Source organism: Coregonus lavaretus, assembly GCF_964263955.1.
Source record: "Coregonus lavaretus genome assembly, chromosome: 32".
Taxonomy (NCBI): Eukaryota; Metazoa; Chordata; class Actinopteri; order Salmoniformes; family Salmonidae; genus Coregonus; species Coregonus lavaretus.
Genome location: NC_140019.1, coordinates 16,354,939 through 16,381,331, shown reverse-complemented (window position 1 = coordinate 16,381,331; position 26,393 = coordinate 16,354,939). Strand labels below are relative to the sequence as shown.

At 46.3% G+C, this 26,393-nt stretch overlaps 1 protein-coding gene across 1 annotated transcript; it reads left to right on the top strand.

The window, feature by feature from the left end:
* Positions 1–1,901: 1,901 nt before the first annotated feature.
* Positions 1,902–20,776, top strand: LOC311107556 (neuronal acetylcholine receptor subunit alpha-3-like; the record flags this gene model as incomplete). Its single annotated transcript, XM_084150063.1, has 7 exons — positions 1,902–1,959; positions 17,029–17,168; positions 17,281–17,325; positions 17,443–17,552; positions 17,729–17,936; positions 18,185–19,159; positions 20,651–20,776. 7 exons carry the CDS (start codon positions 1,902–1,904, stop codon positions 20,774–20,776), a joined length of 1,662 nt encoding a protein of 553 aa, XP_084006189.1.
* Between the last annotated feature and the right edge of the window lie 5,617 nt (positions 20,777–26,393).

The following is a 26,393-nucleotide window of genomic DNA, read 5'->3' as shown; positions in this document are numbered from 1 at the left end:
GCCAGTAACCGAAAGGTCGCTGGTTCTATTCCCCGAGCTGACTAGGTGAAAAATGTGTCGATGTGCCCTTGAGCAAGGCACTTAACCCTAATTGCTCCTGTAAGTCACTCTAGATAAGAGCGTCTGCTAAGTGACGCAAAGTTAAAGAATAGGATTTGGTCATATTCTTTAACTTAGATTTTTGGTTGAGATGGAGAACTGATTCCAACATAAACATTATTAATTTGTAGACAAACTGGAATTAAAGCCAAACTAAGTCAGTGGCACAGATGGAACTATCCAAACAGAATATACAGGTAACTGCCAAAATAAAGGAAACCCTTGAGTAAATGAGGGATACAAAGTATATTGAAAGCAGGCGCTTCCACACAGGTGTGGTTCCTGAGTTAATTAAGAAATTAAGCATGATGGGATGTTTTAGGGTCATGTACAAAATTGCCCAGTTGCCCATTATTTGGGCTACCATGGCTAGAAGAAGAGATCTCAGTGTCTTTGAAAGAGAGGTCTCTCAAAAGAGCATAGGGGGTTTAAAGTGTGTGTGTGTGTTTGTGTGTGTCAGTCACCAGATCTCAACCTAATTGAACACTTATGGAAGATTCTGGAGAGTGGCTTGAGACAGCTTTTCCAACAGATGTGGGTGGGGCTATGTCTACATAAGGGTGCTAATTTAAAAAACTCACAAAAGCTCTGATGAAGGCCTTGAGGCCGATACATAAAGCTTATTAAAGAGCAGTGATACTATCAAGAGCAGTGTGCGGGTTTCTTCTTTTTTTTCCCCACCACCATCAACAAAACCCCAAATTATGGAATTTCTCATTGAAGAATGGTGTAGCATCCCTGTAGCAGTTCCACACACTTGTAGAATATATGCCAAGGTGCATTGAAGCTGTTTTGGTGGCTCGTGGTGGCCCTATTAAGACACTTTATGTAGGTGTTTCTTCTATTTTGGCAGTTACCTGTACATCTCCTCCAAATGTTGATATTTGATTGTCCAGTTTGTCTACATGATATAATGTCTTGGATTCACCTCTCCATCTCAACCAAAGTTAACGAATAGGACTAAATATAATCTAATCAAACTTTAAATTCACATTAAATAACGTTTGATTTGATTAAGTCCTATTCATTGACTTTGTTATTAACATGAATCCAACATATTCATTATTAACTTGAATATTACATTTGAAATCAACAAAAAGCTGGAAACCCTAATGTTTTGTCAATTTTTAGTTGAATTCTGAGTTGAATTTAAACAATAGCTGTTGATGACTTTGCAAATGCTATATAGGTCTAAATAGTATAATTGATAATATATTACCTATAAAGTATGGTTACATTTAATGTACTCTTTTGAACCTACCCTTTGGAATGACTTCGATAGCAACTGTGAATCTATTTAGTTATTAAGAGATCTCTCAATAATCATTCTCACGATAGCACATTGGAAGTAGTCAGTGACAAATATCAAAGCTAAGCAGGGCTGGGCATGGTTAAAACCCTGGGCTTGGTTACAAATTCGGGAGTGGCGATGCGCGCAACCATCCTGTCTGAACCCACGTCTCGACACCAATACCGTAGCCTATGGGTTGATGTGTTGTAACTTTTCTTAGGGCTATTCTAGGCATAGATATACATTATATATTGGTTATATTGGTCATGTTTGTATAACATGTTTATATATCTAAAATTACTACCTTGTGAAAAGAAAACACGGGCGCTTCAGGTTGTGCCCGAGGGGGGCGGGACAAGCCCCAGTTCTCAATGTCAGAGAGCGCGCGCAGACATCAACCTCCCCATGCGCAGCACCCAGAGAAATGTCTCACTATATTGTACCAATCGACTCCTGCTGTGTGTTTACCAAATTCTTATCTAAAAGGCATCCCCAGAGCGCGGAGGTGTAGATGAGTTCCTCCAGGAAAGTCACCGTGCTGCTTCTGTTGGTGGTCCTGACAGCGCAAGGTAAGAGACGCGTTTTGAAGACATGGGGATGTTGGAGAGTTTGGGGAACGCATAACCAACTCACAATATGAGAGAGCTGAGCGCTACTGCAGACTTCACATAGTATAATATAGGCTAGGCTATTCATTTCACAGATACATTAATTATGTATTTTCTGTCTTATTGTAAGCAGTTTGCGTTGTTGGCGGGGTGCTTCTTCTGATTGTGCGACGCACTAGAAACCCCGTTTTTCAATCCGCAACATGTCTCGTCAGAAACTTAGCCAACATCTCCCGACAGAAATTCACAAATTCATTGTAATGATTGCTATGTTTGCCTTGAAGCTTTTCAACAAAGTAGGCTAATTGTCTTTGAGTTGGTTCTGTGGTAACTAAACCACATAAATATACGCTAATCAATGTTATTAAAGGCTACAAATGCTGGTTAAAATCACAGATTCTGTGAAAATGTAATAGAACGCAGAATGTTCTCGATAAGCCTAAATTATGTAATTAATTATTAAAACAATTGATATCATAGGGCCTTGCAGCGCTAGCTATTCAGATGAATAATATAACGGTATGGCAGTGGTGGATGGTGGCACTTTAAATGGGGAGGACGGCTCATAGTAATGGCTGGAACATAATGAAAGGAATGGTATAAAACACATCAACCACCTTGTTTTCCATGTGTCTGATACCATTCCATTTACTCCATTCCATCCGTTAATATGATCCGTCCTCCCCTCACAGCCGGTATGGGTAGTACGGTAGGCTACGGTTCGTTATCCCAGGGGATGATCTGTGGTTGTGACATGTCACATCATTAATCAATTCTAATTCCTAATTCTAGCATAGCCAACCGATCCGCACTGTGTGCATTCACGCACATGGAACCTATGTTTTCCATTTTTACTGTGTGTATGTCCATTGATTCGTACTCTATGCATGCTGAGTGCGTTACTGACGTATCATTTCAGCTGTGCCTCTTCAAAACAGATGTAACATGCTAAAATAAATGTCAACCATAAGCTTTTTACCTCCAAGTCAAACTAAAGTGCACCTGACCTAACTTTTTGTGCCATGCATCATGTACCATGACCTTGCACATTGTGCATCACACACATCTGGTTTATGTATACCTGAGTTAAATATAACTGTCCATTCCAGAGCTGTGAGTTGACTCACATGTGCATGTGATCTGGACAGTCTGGGGTGAGGAGCATAGAGTACATCTCATCCTGTCTCTGCATTCTACTCTATAAGTCTGTTCTGTTGTTCTGTTTAGTCATTCTGCAGTTCCACTCTGGTCTTTTCTGTTCTGTGTCACGGCTTTCTGTTCTTTGTTCTCATCTCGTTGCCCAGGGATGGTTCTGGTTCTATCTATCTCTCGGTGTGTGTGTGTGAGACCATTCCTGTAAGTCCCTCATCCTTGTGGGTTGGTAAAGGCTTTCTGACAATGTGTGTGTGTGTGTCTGTTCCAAACCTGCTACCTGCAGACTGTGCCTTACAGTCCCACTGTAGCAGCCAGTGAGAGACTGGGACTCACAGCTCCCTCTAATGGTGTTAGTGGGAGTCAGAAGGAAGTGTGTTTATGAGAAGGACGTCTCTGTATATAAACCACCAGGGTTCACTTCACCCATTGCCCTTTACCTGTTCTGGATGGGTGCAAGATAGCTATGGTGTTATTATAAAACTTTGCCAGGTGTTTTTACTGTACCTCCTCTCTCTCTTCCTCCCCTCTCCCCTCCTCTCTCTTCCTCCCCTCTCCCCCATCTCTCTCTTCCTCCCCTCTCCCCTCCTCTCTCTCTTCCTCCCCTCTCCCCTCCTCTCTCTCTTCCTCCCCTCTCCCCTCCTCTATCTCTTCCTCCCCTCTCCCCTCCTCTCTCTTCCTCGCCTCTCCCCTCCTCTCTCTTCCTCCCCTCTCCCCTCCCCTCTCTCTTCCTCTCATCTCCCCTCCTCTCTCTTCCTCCCCTCTCCCCTCCTCTCTCCCAACCCCTCTCTCTCTGCCTACCTCTCCTCTCCTCTCCCCTCCTCTCTCTCCCTCCCTTCTCTCTCTGCCAAACTCTCCCCCCTCTCTCTCCCCCCTATGCCTCCCCCTCCTCCCCTCCACCGAGGTGCCATGGTGAATGTGTGGGCTTTGTCTCAGTCAGGGCTGTATCCTGGTCAGTGTGTAGATTAGAGTACACAAACAGTCCACTCTTAAAAGTGGTCCATTCAGCCTCCCATACTGAGGCATTAGAACAGGTATTGTCTCCATCCTTTGGATTGGTTGTTTGTCTCTATAACAGAGGAATTGCTGATCCTGCAATCCTAGGATTTGGGGTATTTATAGTGAGGGACAGAGACTGGATGAGGGAATTCGGAGGTAAGGAAGGACAGATAGGTAAACTAGAAAGAGGCTGTCAGAGTAATGTGTATTCATAATATTCAAAGAGTGCTTAAAAGAGTCCACTCCCAAAGTCCTAATTCTACTTCTGGCCTCATTAAACATAAACCTAAGCCTAGACTGAAACCTAAGCCTAGTAAAGCCTATAGCTTCATCTCCACCAACCCTTTCCAAACCCTTACATCCAGCCCCAGTCTAATGACTGAACCTTTCCCATACCCAAATGGTCGCAAAGCAGTGCTGCGTTTCTCAATGGTGCCTCTCCCACAACCCCTATAGTTAAACTGCAGCCCAATTTGCCTTTTCATGGTGAGTGTTTATTTGTGTTTATGTGCGTGTTTATGTGCATGTTTATGTGTGTATTTGTGTGGGTGTGTATTAGTGTCTCAGAGGCTCACATATCCTCTTAACATGATTGCCGTGCGATTATTGCTCGTCACTTTGGTCTTAGACACACACACACACACACACACACACACACACACACACACACACACACACACACACACACACACACACACACACACACACACACACACACACACACACACACACACACACACACACACACACACACACACACAGTGGGAGTCTCCTTTCACCCCGAAACCCCCCACAGCTTGGCTATCCCCCCCCCCCTGACCTCCACCCTGACCTCCCCCCTGACCTCCCCCTGCCTCCCTCCTCCTTCCCATGGTTCCGTTGAGACATCCCAGTCTTCTGAACTGCGGACAGACTGAGTCACGTCTGAGGATAGAAAGAGGATGGGATGGAGGGATGTAGCCTTGACAGAGGAGAGAAAGAACACTCCAGAGCAGGAAGAGAAGGGTGTCTCCCTCCATCTTAATGTCTCCCTCTCGTCCTCCCTCTCTCTCTGCCTGTTTTCCTCCCTCTCTACTTCCCTTGGTTCTTCCCCCATCTCCCTATCCACTGCTGGCTCTAGTTGTACTGTGACTGTAGAATGGCCAACATTACCAACCATGCATTTAGCTAAGTGGCCATTACTGGCCTTGCTACATATAGAGACAGCATGCCTTTATGAATATTATTCCTTTTCACTCCCTTGCTCCATATTCAGAATGTTTAGAATGTTCTGAATATTCCAATGTTCTGAATGTTCAGTCAACAGGGAGACACTCAACCTCGACATCCACTACTCTCTGCATGACTGCTGCCTGACTGCATACGTACATTTATGAATCATGATGCAAACGCCACTGTGTATTCAACTCAACAATACTCGCTGCCCGCGTTCATGTCACACAAATCTGTGAAGTCTGTAGATTCTGTTGTGCGCTGCAGTTCAGGGCCACTACGTCTCCTGTGGAATTCCACCCAAGTAAACCGCCGTGCATGTGTCTCTGAGTGTGTGTCTGTGTCATCTGCGTCTGTGTGTGTGTGTGTCCCTGATGTGGGGCAGTTGGAGTGTGAGAGGTTCAGGCCGAGGTTGTTTTGAGTAACAGGGAATGGTGTTTATGTTGTTGTTGGAGATACACCATCAACTCCTGATGAACTCAGGTAGCAGGGTTGCTACACAGTTGGCTAGCAGACATTAGCATGAGCTCCTCACTGTGGACATTCTGCATGCAAGAGGGCAGCAGATGGGAGCAACATGGGGAGTATGGTAATCATGGGTGGATGGATAGAGAGGCAACACACACTATGCTTCATGGTCAAACATTCAATAATCACACTAATTTCTCTAGTGAATCATAAAGTGGGCTCCCGAGTGGCGCAGCGGTCTAAGGCACTGCATCTCAGTGCTTGAGGTGTCACTACAGACCCCCTGGTTCGATTCCAGGCTGTATCACAACTAGCCGTGATTGGGAGTCCCATAGGGCAGCGCATAATTGGTCCAGCGTCGTCCGGGTTTGGCCGGTGTAGGCCGACATTGTAAATAAGAATTTGTTCTTAACTGACTTGCTTAGTTAAATAAAGGATAAATAAAAATAAAGCATGTCACGAACAGCCTCTAACTCAATCAGAGCCTTCAGCTTATTTTTGGTCGTAATTAGTTCCTTGGGAGCGGGCGACCCACAGCCTCACGCCTCGTGGTCGATCACGTCAAGCACACGCCTGATCAAAGGGCTCTCAGCCAATGAGGTTTCAGCTCTCTAGAGCTCTCTGCTCCATTTACACAGAGAGGGACACTCTGCTTGGCTTCTTAACTCCTAATCAATGTGGCCGTTGAAAGGGCTTCCATGTGTCTGCTTAGTGCTTTCTAAGAGCTGTCTCTAAGAGTTAGGCCTAGATTCAATCAGATCAACCGTTAACCGGCGATAGCCAACACCCGCATAGCTGATGTTTTGGCGGTGTCGGAGGTGGAACTGCGTTGGAGCTGTCAAATCGGTGAGCAGCTGTTCTTGTGATCATTGTCACGAAGCCACACCCATCCCAATCATGTTAGTTCAGAACGAGAAAGTGTAGGCTATATAGAAATAATGACGCTCACATTGAAAATCTTTAAACTAAATAATGATGATTTCTATCAGTTTAAATGAGGTGTAGATTACATCTCACATTCCAGTGTTCAAACTTGTAAACAAGGCTGCATGGGATTTCTCTTAATGCAACTCCGTGCAGCCAATGGCAATGTCCACTTTCGGTATAACCCAGAAACCGCTTGTGGATTTGAAAGATCTAACACAGTTCCACCTCCGACATTGCCAAAACAATCGCTATGCAGATGTCGGTTAAAGCGGATCTGATTGAATAGAGCCCCTAAATCAAATCAAATCAAATTTTATTGGTCACATACATGTGTTTAGCAGATGTTATTGCGGGTGTAGCGAAATGCTTGTGTTTCTAGCTCCGACAGTGCAGTAATATCTAACAAGTAATATCTAACAATTTCACAACATATACCCAATATGCACAAATCTAAGTAAAGCAATGGAATTAAGAATATATAAAGAAGTATATGGACGAGCAATATCAGAGTGGCATAGACTAAGATACAGTAGAATAGTACAGAATACAGTATATACATATGAGATGAGTAATGCAAGATATGTAAACATTATTAAAGTGACTAATGTTCCATTTATTAAAGTGGCCAGTGATTTCTAATCTATGTATATAGGCAGCAGCCTCTAATGTGCTAGTGAAGGCTATTTAACAGTCTGATGGCCTTGAGATAGAAGCTGTTTTTCAGTCTCTCGGTCCCAGCTTTGATGCACCTGTACTGACCTCGCCTTCTGGATGATAGCAGGGTGAACAGGCAGTGGCTCGGGTGGTTGGCCTTCCTGTGACATCAGGTGCTGTAGGTATCCTGGAGGGCTGATAGTTTGCCCCCGGTGATGCATTGGGCAGACCGCACCACCCTCTGGAGATCACTGCGGTTGCGGGCGGTGCAGTTGCCATAACAGGCGGTGATACAGCCCGACAGGATGCTCTCAATTGTGCATCTGTAAAAGTTTGTGAGGGTTTTAGGTGCCAAGCCAAATTTCTTCAGCCTCCTGAGGTTGAAGAGGCGCTGTTATGCCTTCTTCACCACACTGTCTGTGTGGGTGGACCATTTCAGTTTGTCAGTGATGTGTACGCAGAGGAACTTGAAGCTTTCCACCTTCTCCACTGCAGTCCCGTTGATGTGGATAGGGGGGTGCTCCCTTCCTCCCTCTGCTGTTTCCTGAAGTCCACGATCATCTCCTTTGTTTTGATGACGTTGAGTGAGAGGTTATTTTCCTGGCACCACACTCCCAAAGCCCTCACCTCCTCCCTGTAGGCTGTCTCGTCATTGTTGGTAATCAAGCCTACTACTGTTGTGTCATCTGCAAACCTGATGATTGAGTTGGAGGGTGCTTGGCCACGCAGTCATGGGTGAACAGGGAGTACAGGATGGGGCTGAGCACCCACCCTTGTGGGGCCCCAGTGTTGAGGATCAGTTAAGTGGAGGTGTTGTTTCCTACCTTCACCACCTGGAGGCGGCCCGTCAGGAAGTCCAGGACCCAGTTGCACAGGGCGGGGTTCAGACCCAGGGCCTCAAGCTTAATGATGAGCTTGGAGGGTACTATGGCGTTGAATGCTGAGCTATAGTCAATGAACAGCATTCTTACATACAGTGGGGAGAACAAGTATTTGATACACTGCCGATTTTGCAGGTTTTCCTACTTACAAAGCATGTAGAGGTCTGTAATTTTTATCATAGGTACACTTCAACTGTGAGAAACAAAAATCCAGACAATCACATTGTATGATTTTAAAGTAATTAATTTGCATTTTATTGCATGACATAAGTATTTGATCACCTACCAACCAGTAAGAATTCCGGCTCTCACAGACCTGTTAGTTTTTCTTTAAGAAGCCCTCCTGTTCTCCACTCATTACCTGTATTAACTGCACCTGTTTGAACTCGTTACCTGTATAAAATACACCTGTCCACACACTCAATCAAACAGACTCCAACCTCTCCACAATGGCCAAGACCAGAGAGCTGTGTAAGGACATCAGGGATAAAATTGTAGACCTGCATAAGGCTGGGATGGGCTACAGGACAATAGGCAAGCAGCTTGGTGAGAAGGCAACAACTGTTGGCGCAATTATTAGAAAATGGAAGAAGTTCAAGATGACGGTCAATCACCCTCGGTCTGGGGCTCCATGCAAGATCTCACCTCGTGGGGCATCAATGATCATGAGGAAGGTGAGGGATCTGCCCAGAACTACACGGCAGGACCTGGTCAATGACCTGAAGAGAGCTGGGACCACAGTCTCAAAGAAAACCATTAGTAACACACCACGCCGTCATGGATTAAAATCCTGCAGCGCACACAAGGTCACCCTGCTCAAGCCAGCGCATGTCCAGGCCCGTCTGAAGTTTGCCAATGACTATCTGGATGATCCAGAGGAGGAATGGGAGAAGGTCATGTGGTCTGATGAGACAAAAATAGAGCTTTTTGGTCTAAACTCCACTCGCCGTGTTTCGAGGAAGAAGAAGGATGAGTACAACCCCAAGAACACCATCCCAACCGTGAAGCATGGAGGTCGAAACATCATTCTTTGGGGATGCTTTTCTGCAAAGGTGACAGGACGACTGCACCGTATTGAGGGGAGGATGGATTGGGCCATGTATCGCGAGATCTTGGCCAACAACCTCCTTCCCTCAGTAAGAGCATTGAAGATGGGTCGTGGCTGGGTCTTCCAGCATGACAACGACTCGAAACACACAGCCAGGGCAACTAAGGAGTGGGTCCGTAAGAAGCATCTCAAGGTCCTGGAGTGGCCTAGCCAGTCTCCAGACCTGAACCCAATAGAACATCTTTGGAGGGAGCTGAAAGTCCGTATTGCCCAGCGACAGCCCCGAAACCTGAAGGATCTGGAGAAGGTCTGTATGGAGGACTGGGCCAAAATCCCTGCTGCAGTGTGTGCAAACCTGGTAAAACCTACAGGAAACGTATGATCTCTGTAATTGCAAACAAAGGTTTCTGTACCAAATATTAAGTTCTGCTTTTCTGACGTATCAAATACTTATGTCATGCAATAAAAAAATCATACAATGTGATTTTCTGTATTTTAGTTTTAGATTCCGTCTCTCACAGTTGAAGTGTACCTATGATAAAAATTACAGACCTCTACATGCTTTGTAAGTAGGAAAACCTGCAAAATTGGCAGTGTATCAAATACTTGTTCTCCCCACTGTAGGTTTTCCTCTTTTCCAGATTGGATATGGCAGTGTGCAGTGTGATGGCGATTACATCGTCTGTGGATCTATTGGGGCGGTAAGCAAATTGAAGTGGGTCTAGGGTGGTAGGTAAGGTAGAGGTGATATGATTCTTGACTAGTCTCTCAAAGCACCTCATGATGACAGAAGTGAGTGCTACGGGGCGATAGTCATTTAGTTCAGTTACCTTTGCTTTCTTGGGTATAGGGACAATGGTGGCCATCTTGAAGCATGTGGGGACAGCAGACTGGAATAGGGAGAGATTGAATATGTCCGTAAACATACCAGCCAGCTGGTCTGCGCATGCTCTGAGGACGCTGCTAGGGATGCCATCTGGGCCGGCAGCCTTGCGAGGGTTAACACGCTTAAATGTCTTACTCACGTCGGCCACAGAGAAGGAGAGCCCACAGTCCTTGGTAGCAGGCCGCGTCGGTGGCACTGTATTATCCTCAAAGTGGGCGAAGAAGGTGTTTAGCTTGTCCGGAAGTAAGACGTCAGTGTCCGCGACACGGCTGGTTTTCCTTTTGTAGTCCGTGATTGTCTGTAGACCCTCCCACATATGTCTTGTGTCTGAGCCGTTGAATTGTGACTCCACTTTGTCCCTATACTGATGTTTTGCCTGTTTGATTGCCTTGCGGTGGGAATAACTACACTGTTTGTATTCTGCCATATTCCCAGTCACCTTGCCATGGTTAAATGCGGTGGTTCGCGCTAAAAGTTTTGCGCGAATGCTGCCATCTATCGACGGTTTCTGGTTAGGGTAGGTTTTAATAGTCACAGTGGGTACAACATCTCCTATGCACTTCCTGATAAGCTCAGTCACCGTATAAGTATATACGTCAATATTATTCTCTGAAGCTACCCGCAACATATTTCCCAGTCCACGTGATCAAAACAATCTTGAAGCGTGGATTCCGATTTGTCAGACCAGCGTTGAATAGTCATTAGCACGGGTACTTCCTGTTTGAGTTTCTGCCTGTAGGAAGGGTGGAGCAAAATGGAGTCGTGGTCAGATTTGCCGAAAGGAGGGCTTGCGAGGGCCTTGTATGCATCCCGGAAGTTGGAGTAGCAGTGGTCGAGTGTTTTAGCAGCGCGAGTACTACAGTCAATGTGTTGATAGAACTTCGCCAGCCTTTTCCTCAAATTTGCTTTGTTAAAATCCCCAGCTACAATAAATGCAGACTCAGGATATGTGGTTTCCAGTCTGCATAAAGTCCAGTGAAGTTCTTTGAAGGCCGCTGTGGTATCGGCTTGAGGGGGGATATACACGGCTGTGACTATAACCAAAGAAAATTATCTTGGGAGATAATACGGTCGGCATTTGATTGTGAGGTATTCTAGGTCGGGTGAACAAAAGGACTTGAGTTCCTGTATGTTATTACAATTACACCATGAGTCATTAATCATTAAACATACACCTCCGCCCTTCTGCTTCCTGGAGAGATATTTATTCCTGTCTGCGAGGAACTGAGAACCCAACTGGCTGGATCGACTCGGACAGTATATCCTGAGAGAGCCATGTTTCTGTGAAACAGAGTATGTTACAATCCCTGATGTCCCTCTGGAAAGAAATCCTCACCCTGAGCTCGTCAACTTTATTATCCAGAGACTGAACACTAGCGAGTAATATACTCGGAAGCGGTGGGTGGTGTGCACGCCTCCTAGCGACTGCTCCGAGTACCTCTCCTCCGGTGTTGTTTTGGGTCGGCCTCTGGAATCAGTTCAATTGCCCTGGGGGTTGTGAACAAAGGATCTGCTTCGGGAAAGTCTTAATCCTAGTTGTAATGCTGGTAGTGCTGGTGAGTTACCGCCGCTCTGATATCCAATAGTTCTTCCCGGCTGTATGTAATAACACAAACCATTTTCTGGGCTAATAACGTAATAAATAATACATAAAAACTAAATACTGCAAAATATCCTAAGCTCTAGAAGCAAGGCAGCCCTCTCTGTCGGCTCCATTTTCCCATTCTAGTCTTAGTTTATCTGGAATGAGATTTGGGATAAAGAGTTGATGGATCAGGAGGAGGACATATACATACGTCTGGTTTCTGTGTTTCTGGTTCTCTCTACATAGTTGCATACAGCACACAAACACACATTATTGCGTCTTGACTGAGCCATGTTTAATGGGACAGCTGGCTGTTTCTGTCACAATGATGTCACCAGTGGTTGAAAAGTGAGAGGGTATTGTTAAGTCTGTATGATGTAAGAAACCTTCCAATCTACACAGAGAAAAAGAAAGAAAGAAAGGTTGAAGGAGGGGGAAGAAAGGAAGGTACAGAGGAAAAGCATTTATTTAATTTTTCAGTGCGAACAAAAGGTCCAATTAATGAACAGATTATAATTGCCCTCATTTCCCCTACCCAATTAGGGGCTTAAACGAGGTTCTCAGAGCGCAGCCAATCAGGGACCAGTGCTGTGTTTTAATGTCAGCAGGTAGCGAAGACAGAAATTACAGCCATCCACTGGGCTCTCTCTGGAGAGGAGATTTTTCATTAAGCACTAAGACTCGACAGCGCTCGGCGCCGCTTCAAGTGACCTCAGAAATCTTGTGGAAAGTTTGTCTGTGATCTTACTAACTTCTTCAGAATGTATTACTGTAACATGGAACATTAGGGACTGGCTGGCTGTGGAAAACTGTTAGAAGGTTCTGACATGTAGCCCTGGCCTAGATGTTGTTGTTTAGGAGACTGTTGGGAAATGTTATTCTCTAGAAAAACACTCACATTAATTGTATAGGACTTGAGTGACGTTTGAGACACATTTAGCCACATTTGACATCTACATTTATATTTTGGTCAGTTGGCAGACACTCTTACAGTTAGTGCATTCAACTAAGGTAGATAAAACAACCACATATCACAGTCATTGAAAGTAAGAACTTTCCTCAATATAGCAGCATATTAGCCTGGACCCAAATCAATTTGTACTTTTGCCTACTCCATTTACATTTTCAAGCCAAACATGTTTTCCATGAGAATTCCATAAGGAGTTGGGAAGAGAGCAGCAACAGACTGGCACCCAGCATTACCATACACACTGAGTGGACAAAACATTGTAACACAAATGCTACATTGGTTAGGTCAGCGCTGTGTTTTGTGTGTGTTTTTAATGTAGAGGGAGACTGAGAGCGCCAGATCCCTCTTAAATACAGTATTTTAACAGAGACATGAAAATATACAGCGAGTGTACAAACCATTATGAACACCTGCTCTTTCCATGACATAAACTGACCAGGTGAAAGCTATGATCCCTTATTGATGTCATTTGGTAAATCCACTTCAATCAGTGTAGATGAAGGGGAGGAGACAGGTTAAAGAAGGATTTTTAAACCTTGAGACAATTGAGGCTTGGATTGTGTATGAGTGCCGTTCAGAGGGTGAATGGGCAAGACAAAATATTTAAGTGCCTTTGAACAGGGTATGGTAGTAGGTGCCAGGCGCACCGGTTTGTGTCAAGAACTGCAACGCTGCTAGGTTTCTCACGCTCAACTGTTTCTCGTGTGTATCAAGAATGGTCCACCACCCAAAGGACATCCAGCCGACTTGACACAACTGTGGGAAGCATTGGAGTCACCATGGGCCAGCATCCCTGTGGAACGCTTTCAACACCTTGTAGACTCCTTGCCCCAACGATTTAAGGCTGTTCTGAGGGCAAAAGGGGGGGTGCAACCATAGCCTCGGGAAGTAGGGGTGCTGAGAATTCTGAATATATATATATTTATTTTCTCACAAAAGTAGTGCACTGGGCCTTTACTAGTCCTGTATTAGTGGACCTATATAGCTGTCTGTAGCGCGGGTTAAAAAAAACATTCAGCACCACTTCCCCGCAGCTATGGGTGCAACTCAATATTAGGAAAGTGTTCTTAATGTTTTGTACACACAGTGTATATAAAAACCTCTAAAAACCTTTGTGCCTTGAAAACACCATAAAGTGTTCCGTTAATGTTACACAAGGACCGTATGCTCTGAAAGGAATAGGTCTTGAGTGAAAAATACACCAGTAAGAAGACTCTTGAAATTCTACTCATGTTACGAAAGACAGTACAGTATGAAGATATGCAGAAACTGCTTCTCCAATAGACATCCCAGCTCACAGTTGTAGGCGAAGTCATGGCGACGTTGGCTATCTAAGCTCATGCGCAGAAACACATCATCGGGTCTAACGGTCATCTCGCTCCGAACTGCGCATGTGCAGGCCGTCAAATCAAAGGCACTCCTTCGATAAAGTTGTTTTTGACGAAGATGAAAATGTGTCAGTTTGTCACTTTCACGAGGTTGGAGTAATAACATGTTCAACTTCTTAAGATATTGGTTCGAATCAAGGTTGAGCCTTTAGATTTAGAGAACATTAACAAAGTTTGGTAACAGAATGACGGTTTGTGCTGTTGGTGCCGTCATTCTGTTACCAAACTTAGCATCTGCACTGTTCTTCAAGTAGATGTGTTTTAATAAAATGTTCAGTCGAAATTGTTAAAAGTCATCCTTGTGCATAGAGTTGTATGGTTTGTTAAACTTTGCAGTCATTGGTTTATGTTTGACATACATTTTAAAGTGAAAAATCTGAGTCTCAGCATAACTGTTACCGTGGAATTGTCCTTATGTAACTGGCTCAGTTAGGAGAGTACAGGACGGTGTGTATGTATTTGTTTGCGGGTGTATGTGTGTGTTAACTAACAGTTCTGTTCCTGTCCTCACCTCTCAAACCAACTGTATTGAGCGTAAGTTCACAATGAGTTCTTAGTCAATTTCTGAGTTAAATAGGAACCATGTTTTTCAGGAGTAATCTAAATATCCAACTGGTAGGGATAGAAGAGACGTGTGGTTTAATTTGGTTGGAACATGGTACTGGCAGGGTTGTTGATTCAATACCTGTCTGGCCCACATGTAACCTACTGAACACACATTATTTATTGTTAACTGTAAGTCACTTGGATAAAAGAATCCTCTAAAATAACATATTTTATTAATTCATTATTACCAGGAAATGTTTTGGTGTTGTTTTGGCACTGTTTTCACTTTTAGTCACTAAATGCTTTTAGCCATTTGGTGTTTACTCTACTCTCTGGTCACAGAATGGAGGGGTGGTGCGCTGATGCTCACACCCACTGGTCCCAGTATCTAGGCTGTACTGGTGTTAGCTGTCTACTGGTGCAGCGACAGACAGACAGACAGACAGACGGCTGATAGACAGACAGACCAACTGCTGACAGACATACAGACAAACGACTGACAGATATACAGACAGAGAGACAGCTGACAGACAGACAGACAGACGGCTGACAGACAGAAAGACAGACGGCAGACAGACAGACGGCTGACAAACAGACAGACAGACAGACAGCTGACAGACAGATGGCTGACAGACAGACTGACAGACGGCCGACAGATAGACAGACGGCTGACAGACAGACAGACAGACATATGGCTGACAGACAGACAGAAAGACAGACAGACGGCTGATAGACAGACAGACATATGGCTGACAGACAGACATATATATGGCTGACAAACAGACAGACAGACAGGCAGATGGCTGACAGAAAGACAGACAGATGGCTGACAGACAGACAGACATATGGCTGACAGACAGACAGACATATGGCTGACAGACAGACAGATATATGGCTGACAAACAGACAGACAGGCAGACAGATGGCTGATAGACAGATGGCTGACAGACAGACAGACAGATGGCTGACAGATGGCTGATAGACAGATGGCTGACAGACAGACAGACAGACAGCTGACTTTGGAGTGTGCAGGCTGGGGAGAGAGACGAGAGACTGGTGGTCTTTTAAAGGCTGTGTTCAATTAACCATGAGAGAGATGGAGGGAGAGGAGGGAGAGAGAGAGAGAGATGGAGGGAGAGAGAGAGGGAGGGAAAAGGATGAAGGAAGAGAGGGAGTGAAGGTTAGAGAGGGGGGGGGAGAATTAAGAGATTGGTGTCCTTTGAAGCCATGGCCGAGGCGGGCGTGGAGGGATGTCCCAAGCGAGGCACGATTTTCTGCTCGGACAGGCGTGGGTTTCGTGCATCGTCCCCGGCAACCAAGTCACCAGAGGGGGAGGTTTTTTGCACGTCACGAAATGACCTTCATACCTACTTTGCCAGGTATACTCAGAATGTAACAGTTTCGGGCACACACACGCGCGCAGGCACACACTTACATTGCGTTCCAGTCTGGAGGGATTAACTAAAAGCTTCCACTTGCCTTCCTCTGTAGAAACAGCTCCAATGTGCGACTCCTCACACACCGTACTTCGATGAGCCACAACTTTCCATCCATCCACAGCAAAGAGCCATTGATTAAAACCTTAATGTAGACAAGGTGATAAAATGCTAAAGGTTGGTTCTCCTGAGTGGCGCTGCGGTCTAAGGCACTGCATCACAGTGCTTGAGGCACCACTACAGACTCGGGTTCGATCGCCGGCTGTCACAGCCGGCCGTGACCGGGAGACCCATGAGGCGGCGCACAATTGGCCCAGCATCGTCCAGGTTAGGGGCGGGTTTGGCCGGCCGGGATTTCCTTGTCCCATCGTGCTCTAGTGACTCCGTGTGGTGGGCCGGGCGCCTGCAAGCTGACTTCGGTCACCAGCTGGACAGTGTTTCCTCCGACACATTGGTGCGGCTGGCTTCCAGGTTAAGCGAGCAGTGTGTCAAGAAGCAGTGTGGCTTGGCAGGGCCATGTTTCGGAGGACGCATGGCTCTCGACCTTCGCCTCTCCCGAGTCTGTAGGGGAGTTGCAGCGATGGGACAAGACTACCAATTGGATATCACGAAAAAGGGGTAAAAGTACAAACAAAAAATATATCATGACAAAAGCTTAACTTCTCCTCAAAGTCCCCTTCATTAAAGCCTGACAACAAGGGAGAATCTCTTTATGGTAATAATTTAAAAAGCCACCCTACTATTTTGTAAATGCCCCCCCCCCCCAGTGAAGATTCTCTCTCTCTCCCCCCCTCTCTCTCTCTCTCTCTCTCTCTCTCTCTCTCTCTCTCTCTCTCTCTCTCTCTCTCTCTCTCTCTCTCTCTCTCTCTCTCTCTCAGGCTGTTTGTCATCTAAGGGGGAGGACAGGCTGTTCAGGAAGTTATTCAGGAGATACAACCAGTTCATCAGACCAGTGGAGAATGTCTCTGACCCTGTTACTGTGGAGTTTGAGGTGTCCATGTCCCAATTGGTCAAAGTGGTGAGACTCACCTGCATCATTACTGGAGCAAATAAGGATATACCTTTGACCGAATTACTTGATTACGTACAGGCTAGGACATCATGTTCATTTTATTTCCATCTCTTCTCAGGATGAAGTCAATCAGATTATGGAGACCAATCTATGGCTGAGACATGTAAGTCAAGTTATCATCTGATCTAAGAACTGAAGTCTAAACCCCAGTACAGAAGTTAGTAGAGTATGCACTGTTAAAATCTGGTCTAAGATCTGTTTTCTCCTCTCTTTGTTGCAGGTCTGGAATGACTACAAGCTAAAATGGGTTCCCATTGAATATGACGGACTTGAGTTCATTCGTGTGCCCTCCAATAAGATATGGAGGCCGGACATTGTTCTCTACAACAAGTGAGCTCAATATCTTAACTATGTACATTATATTGATGTTCTCTTGTTGCTTTTTAACCATCAGTGCTAAATGCTACGCTAACCATCACCCATTGTCTCCTCTCCAGTTCTGTGTGTGTTTTTTTAGCCATCAGTGCTAAATAATATGCTAACTATCATATCTCCCCTCTCTTCAGTGCTGTGGGAGATTTCCTGGTTGAGGACAAGACCAAAGCTCTGCTGAAGTTTGACGGCACCATCACCTGGATCCCCCCCGCCATCTTTAAATCCTCCTGCCCCATGGACATCACCTACTTCCCGTTCGACTACCAGAACTGCTCCATGAAGTTTGGCTCCTGGACCTACGACAAGGCCAAGATCGACCTGGTGCTCATAGGGTCAAAGGTCAGTAATCACACTGGTTAGCTAGTTTACTAACTCATTTGCTAGCTAGTTAGCTAACTCCACATTAAGAAAATGTGCTGTGTTTTTTGGCTAATTCAATGTGGCTGGGTTTATGGTTTACTTAGTACATTTCAACAGGAAGTACTTCCTGGTCTTTTTTATGATGTAATCTCAGTCGAAGCCCTCTTTATTTCCTAGGATAGAACTCGGCTCTGCTTTACTGCTAATGTACTACAGTCTCTCCATAGGTGAACCTCAAAGACTTCTGGGAGAGCGGCGAGTGGGAGATCATTGACGCGCCGGGCTACAAACACGACATCAAGTACAACTGCTGTGAGGAGATCTACCCAGACATCACCTACTCTTTCTACATCAGACGCCTCCCTCTCTTCTACACCATCAACCTCATCATCCCCTGTCTCCTCATCTCCTTCCTCACCGTCCTCGTCTTCTATCTCCCCTCTGACTGTGGAGAGAAGGTGACTCTCTGTATCTCCGTCCTCCTGTCCCTCACTGTGTTCCTCCTGGTCATCACTGAGACCATCCCGTCTACGTCTCTGGTCATCCCCCTCATCGGGGAGTACCTCCTCTTCACCATGATCTTCGTCACCCTCTCCATCGTCATCACTGTGTTCGTGCTGAACGTCCACTACCGTACGCCCATGACTCACACCATGCCAGCCTGGGTCAGGTCTGTGTTCCTGGGGTTGCTGCCCAAGGTGATGCTCATGAGGAGGCCTGTAGACCACGGCTGCCCCTCCTCCGTGGGGAGTGGGAGAGGAGATGGAACAGGAGGGGGGAGTATTGGAGGTGGATGTGTGGGAGGAGGAGGAGCGAGTGGAACGGGGAAGAAGAGGAAGAACAGCATTGGGGGAGGAATAGGGGGAGGGATAGGAGGAGGGTGTGTGCAGGTGGATGGGTTTGCGGTCGCAGCCGAAAGGGGGCAGGTGGGGGAGATGAACTGTGTGGAGTACAGTGAAGTGCAAAACAAGCCGAAGTTCCCCTGTAAGGGGAAAGAGGTGCCCATCCCCACCGTACCCCCGGTGGTGCCCCCTCCTGCCCCTTCTGAGCCGGACCTACCCAAACTGCCCCAAGCACCCAATGCCCCGCCCAACGTTAGCGCAGTGGTGGCCTTCTCCGTGGTGTCACCAGAGATCAAACAGGCCATTGAGAGTGTCAAGTACATCGCTGAGAACATGAGGACACGCAACAAGGCCAAAGAGGTAGGACACTTTGGGTTATTACATAGTTATTCTTCAGTAACTACAGATACATGCTCTGAAGTGTAGTTCTCTGTGAGCTGAGGTTTTGGATTACATCTCTAATAGTGAAATGAAGAGAGCAGAAGCATTCCCTAGTCATTCTCCCTCTTGCAGCTTGTCCAGTGGAAGTGGTATATGAAATACAAGCAGTAATTGGAATTCAGCAAATGTGCTGGGCCATGCACACACACACACGCACACACACACCACACACACACACACACACACACACACACACACACACGGTACATCCTTACACACACAGATTCACATGAATCCATGCAAACACAATTTCACATACACATACTCACACACAAATATTTTTACACACCTAGACCAAAACAAACCCAACTGAGGCAGGGTTTTCTCTGATAGAGAGCCTAACTGAAGCAGGGGCCTGAGGGCAAAAAGTGTTGTGAAATCTGTGAATTTATTGTCAAGGCAGCAGCTAATGGGGATCCATAGTAAAACAAATACAAATACTCCATGGGGTCTTATTCCTGGTTTCTACCTGGTTTAATCTGCACAGCTGTTTGTGAGATAGCTTTAGTAAGATTAGCTCTCCCTTTCTCTCTCTCTCTCTCTCTCTCTCTCTCTCTCTCTCTCTCTCTCTCTCTCTGCATCTGGCTGATACGCTTGTTGTTGCTCCGTCTTTTCGTAGTCTTTTCTTAGTCTTTTCTTAGTAAGGCCTGATCTCAGTGTTGAAATGATGCACACAGAACAGCCATACACCCTTCAGGAGACAATGGCATTACTTCACCCTGAAACCTGATGTGAAACCAGTGGGCCAAAGCAGGCTGCTTCAGGAAAACACACACACACACCTGGCCTGACCCAGTCCTCATAAATGCTATAGGGATCAAGGAAACCTGGTATTTCTCTCTCTCTCTGTCTCCTTCAGTCTGTCTCGTTCTCTTGCTGTTTTTACGGCCGTCAAAGTAACACATATCCTAATTTGCAAATTCCTTGCGGGATGCTAAACACAGCATAGACATCCTTTAGCACAGTGATCTGAAGCCAATGGGATGCCTTTATTGGAGCTAGGAATCTCCTCGCAGCATTTTCAGATGTCATTAAGGAAAGGTCAATGAGTCTGTCAGAGAAGGAGAGAGGAGAGAGAGGGAGAGGGCGAGAGAGAGAGAGAGAGAGAGGGAGAGGGAGAGGGAGAGAGAGGGAGAGAGAGAGAGAGGGAGAGAGAGAGAGAGAGAGAGAGAGAGAGAGAGAGAGAGAGAGAGAGAGAGAGAGAGAGAGAGAGAGAGAGAGAGAGAGAGAGAGAGAGAGAGAGAGAGAGAGACGTTTTTGTGTGTATTTATTACTTTCCTTATGAACTTTCAAATCCCTGCTTAACCCTTTCCTCACATCCCTTTCCTTCATTGTCTTACAGTATTTCCAATTGCCTTTAATGATCTGTGATCCCCTGTCCTCTGACGAGCTCTGTCCTCTCTCTCCCAGGTGGAGGATGACTGGAAGTACGTAGCCATGGTGATTGACAGGATCTTTCTGTGGGTGTTTGTGACGGTGTGTATCACTGGAACTCTGGGACTGTTCCTACAGCCTCTCATCGGCTTCTTCACATGAACCATGACACTACTCTTCTCTCCTCTCTTTCTTGTCTTTCTGTTTCCGTTATCCTCTCATTCTCTCCCATCTTCAATTTTTCCATTCTCTCTCTGATACTCCCATTATTTATTTCCTCTTCTACTGGCATCTATTGTCTTCCGGTCCAAAAGCAGGAAAAACTATGAAAAAGACAATGGTCCAGGTTTTGCCTCGTTATAACCAGTGATTTACTGTGTAGCCCTGTTCTTAGGACAACTGTATTCTTACTGATGTGTTGCCATTTCTGTTACTACCCCTGTATTATGCCAGTAGAGAAGTTAGTTCTTGTTCTAGACATGATGCCAAACGGATCTAGAATCTGTAGCTCTGTGCTATATGTAGTCAGTGGCTGAGTGAAGGAGTAACTACATGATGCCTCTTTCTTAATGGCGTACTCTACATGTTATGATACTGTAGTCTACTGATTTGTTCATGATATAAATCTGTTATATCTCTATCTTCTGTCCCTATCTCCACTCCTGTGCTATGCTTAGGGCTAGGAGTATTTCCTTACCAGGAACAACTCTATGGAAATACTCCTGGCCTGAGTTATACTGTATACACGACATATATAGATTATGAATGATTAATTATGCTAATTTTGAATATGGTTTCTGTACAGACACATTTTTATGACTTCAACATCATTCTCATAAATATGTCATGATAGCATGTTTGCATCTCACAGTGGGGTTGACAAACCACTCAATGTAAATGTACCAACTGTAAAGACACTTTGAAATGCACGCTGTAGATTAAAACCTCTGTAAAAATATTTGAAAACCCATCCTGTCTGGTTGCATTCATTGACAAGGTGTATACGTGTATTAACATGACTGTTATACGATCTATGACTGGGGATAAGTGGAAAATCACACTCTGCTTTTTTGGAATCAAGTGGGCTTTTTCTCCGTATGGGTACAGGGCCGGCGGGCTCTGGTGTTTGTATGTTGTGTGTATGCGTTGCTTGTGTTGTAGGCCACAGGCAGTGTCTGCTCTGGGGAGAGACAGGGTTAATGGTGGGATGAAAGGGGTTAATCATGCCATAATGATGTTATATAAACCTTATTGGGGTCAAGCCCCATAGGCAGATGGAGGGGGAGAGGAAAAGTGAGCTCATGGATGGAGGATAGTTTAGTGGAGGGTGGTGAATAAATGTAGAGGAGAGGCAGGGAGAGATGGCAGGGAAGATAAGACTAGATGATAGAGGGAGGGAGGATTACTGAGCTCATAGCCCTAGCCGTTCAAATGTTATGTTTTTTTTGTACAGTGAGGGAAAAAAGTTTTTGATCCCCTGCTGATTTTGTACGTTTGCCCACTGACAAAGAAATGATCAGTCTATTATTTTAATGGTAGGTTTATTTGAACAGTGAGAGAAAGAATAACAACCAAAAAATCTTAAAAACGCATGTCAAAAATGTTATAAATTGATTTGCATTTTAATGAGGGAAATAAGTATTTGAGGGGTAGAAGGATTACTTTATCCTATCCCAGGTATTCCTTAAAGAGGTGGGGTTTCTAATGTCTCCGGAAGGTGGTGAGTGACTCCGCTGTCCTGGCGTCGTGAGGGAGCTTGTTCCACCATTGGGGTGCCAGAGAAGCGAACAGTTTTGACTGGGCTGAATGGGAACTGTGCTTCCGCAGAGGTAGGGGACCCAGCAGGCCAGAGGTGGATGAATGCAATGCACTCGTTTGGGTGTAGGGACTGATCAGAGCCTGAAGGTACGGAGGTGCCATTCCCCTCACAGCTCCGTAGGCAAGCACCATGGTCTTGTAGCAGATGCGAGCTTCAACTGGAAGCCAGTGGAGTGTGCGGAGGAGCGGGGTGACGTGAGAGAACTTGGGAAGGTTGAACACCAGACGGGCTGCGGCATTCTGGATGAGTTGTAGGGGTTTATGGCACAGGCAGGGAGCCCAGCCAACAGCGAGTTGCAGTAATCCAGACGGGAGATGACAAGTGCCTGGATTAGGACCTGTGCCGCTTCCTGTGTAAGGCAGGGTCGTACTCTCCGAATGTTGTAGAGCATGAACCTACAGGATCGGGTCACCGCCTTGATGTTAGCGGAGAACGACAGGGTGTTGTCCAGGGTCACGCCAAGGCTCTTCTCACTCTGGGAGGAGGACACAACGGAGTCAACCGTGATGGCGAGATCATGGAACGGGCAGTCCTTCCCCGGGAGGAAGAGCAGCTCTGTCTTGCCAAGGTTCAGCTTGAGGTGGTGATCCGTCATCCATACTGATATGTCTGCCAGACATGCAGAGATGCGATTCGCCACCTGGTTATCAGAAGGGGGAAAGGAGAAGATTAGTTCTGTGTTGTCTGCGTAGCAATGATAGGAGAGGCCATGTGAGGATATGACAGAGCCAAGTGACTTGGTGTATAGCTAGAATAGGAGAGGGCCTAGAACTGAGCCCTGGGGGACACCAGTGGTGAGAGCACGTGGTGCGGAGACAGCTTCTTGCCACGCCACTTGGTAGGAGCGACCGGTCAGGTAGGACTCAATCCAAGAGTGAGCCGCGCCGGAGATGCCCAGCTCGGAGAGGGTGGAGAGGAGGATCTGATGGTTCACAGTATCAAAGGCAGCAGACAGGTCTAGAAGGACAAGAGCAGAGGAGAGAGAGTTGGCTTTAGCAGTGCGGAGAGCCTCCGTGACACAGAGAAGAGCAGTCTCAGTTGAATGACCAGTCTTGAAACCTGACTGGTTTGGATCAAGAAGGTCATTCTGAGAGAGATAGCAAGAGAGTTGGCTAAAGACGGCACGCTCAATAGTTTTGGAGCGAAAGAAAGAAGGGATACTGGTCTGTAGTTGTTGACATCAGAGGGATCGAGTGTTGGTTTTTTGAGAAGGGGTGCAACTCTCGCTCTCTTGAAGACGGAAGGGACATAGCCAGCAGTCAAGGATGAGTTGATCAGCGAGGTGAGGTAAGGGAGAAGGTCACCGGAGATGGTCTGGAGAAGAGAGGAGGGGATAGGGTCAAGCGGGCAGGTTGTTGGGCGGCCGGCCCTCACAAGTCGCAAGATTTTATCTGGAGAGAGAGGGGAGAAAGAAATCAAAGCATAGGGTAGGGCAGTGTGAGCAGGACCAGCAGTGTCATTTGACTTAACAAACGAGGATCGGATGTCGTCAACCTTCTTTTCAAAATGGTTGACGAAGTCATCCACAGAGAGGGAGGGGGGGGGGGGGGGGAGGAGGATTTAGCAGGGAGGAGAAGGTGGCAAAGAGCTTCCTAGGGTTAGAGGCAGATGCTTGGAATTTTGAGTTGTAGAAAGTGGCCTTAGCAGCAGAAACAGATGAAGAAAATGTAGAGAGGAAGGAGTGAAAAGATGCCAGGTCCGCAGGGAGTCTAGTTTTCCTCCATTTCCGCTCGGCTGCCCGGAGCCCTGTTCTGTGAGCTCGCAATGAGTCATCAAGCCACGGAGCTGGAGGGGAGGACCGAGCCGGCCGGGAGGATAGGGGACATAGAGAGTCAAAGGATGCAGAAAGGGAGGAGAGGAGGGTTGAGGAGGCAGAATCAGGAGATTGGAGGGAGAAGGATTGAGCAGAGGGGAGAGATGATAGGATGGAAGAGGAGAGAGTAGCGGGAGAGAGAGTGAAGGTTGCGACGACGCATTACCATCTGAGTAGGGGCAGAGTGAGTAGTGTTGGAGGAGAGCGAGAGAGAAAAGGATACAAAGTAGTGGTCGGAGACTTGGAGGGGAGTTGCAGTGAGATTAGTAGAAGAACAGCATCTAGTAAAGATGAGGTCAAGCGTATTGCCTGCCTTGTGAGTAGGGGGGGACGGTGAGAGGGTGAGGTCAAAAGAGGAGAGGAGTGGAAAGAAGGAGGCAGAGAGAAATGAGTCAAAGGTAGACGTAGGGAGGTTGAAGTCCCCCAGAACTGTGAGGGGTGAGCCATCCTCAGGAAAGGAACTTATCAAGGCGTCAATCTCATTGATGAACTCTCCAAGGGAACCTGGAGGGCGATAAATGACAAGGATGTTAAGCTTAAATGGGCTAGTTACTGTGACAGCATGGAATTCAAATGAGGAGATAGACAGATGGGTCAGGGGAAAAATAGAGAATGTCCACTTGGGAGAGATGAGGATTCCTGTGCCACCACCCCGCTGACCAGATGCTCTCGGGTATGCTAGAACACATGGTCAGACGAGGAGAGAGCAGTAGGAGTAGCAGTGTTTTCAGTGGTAATCCATGTTTCCGTCAGCGCCAAGAAGTCAAGGGACTGTAGGGTAGTATAGGCTGAGATGAACTCTACCTTGTTGGCAGCAGAACGGCAGTTCCAGAGGCTGCCTGAGACCTGGAACTCCACGTGGGTGGTGTGTGCAGGGACCACCAGGTTAGAGAGGCAGCAGCCACGCGGTGTGAGGCGTTTGTATAGCCTGTGCGGAGAGGAGAGAACAGGGATAGACAGAGGCATAGTTGACAGGCTGCAGAAAATGGCTACAATAATGCAAAGGAGATCGGAATGAAATGAACTAAACATCTGGGAAAGGAGAGAGCGGGACCTCCCTCACCACAACACCCAAATATAACTCTCCCAACTTCCACCTCAGAAACTATAATTATTGTAAACTACAGCGGTTCAATGTTTTCTAGGAATAGACTAACTTAGTTTATTCAGCTAGCTAACTTGGTACAGTATTCTTCTGTGAAAATCGTCGAGGGCACCTAGTCATAAGACGCCACAGCCAGCTAGCATGCCGGACTCCAACAACACGGTTTAGCACCAATACTCGGCCACAACAAACCACCAGTGTGTCAACACGCCAAGCAGATCGTTCGTGTCCGTGTCTAACGTTGTGGGTTAGTCCCGACAGCTTGAGCGAGTCCGTCGTCAACTTATTCAGCCAGTTAGTTAGCTAGAATAGTTAGCATACCAGCTAGCCATTGCTTTCAGACAAAGAAGAAACCCCTCCTTTCACGGCACGAACACACAGAGAGAGCCAAGCTAACGTTAACTAGTCACCCATGTCCCAAATTCCTTGAAAGACTCTGGCTACCAATATGTAAAAACAAAACACAAATGTAGGTTATGACTTACCCTTAGCAGCTACTGTTAGCTAGCCAAGTGCAAAGCTAGCCACTGAATTGACTCAGCCAGTTCGCGTCTGTTCGCTAGGTCGTTCCAGCTATTGTTTACTAGTAGCTATCCAGGTAGCAACAAGCTATCTTGGGTGAGAACCTCCTTCCCTCCTTTCCTCAGCCAGGGCATTGAAAATGGGTCGTGGATGGGTATTCCAGCATGACAATCACCTAAAACACACGGCCAAGGCAACAAAGGAGTGGCTCAAGAAGAAGCACATTAAGGTCCTGGAGTGGCCTAGGCAGTCTCCAAACCTTAATCCCATAGAAAATCTGTGGAGGGAGCTGAAGGTTTGAGTTGCCAAACGTCAGCCTCGAAACCTTAATGACTTGGAGAAGATCTGCAAAGAGGAGTGGGACAAAATCCCTCCTGAGATGTGTGCAAACCTGGTGGCCAACTACAAGAAACATCTGACCTCTGTGATTGCCGACAAGGGTTTTGCCACCAAGTACTAAGTCATGTTTTGCAGAGGAGTCAAATACTTACTTCCCTCATTAAAATGCAAATCAATTTAT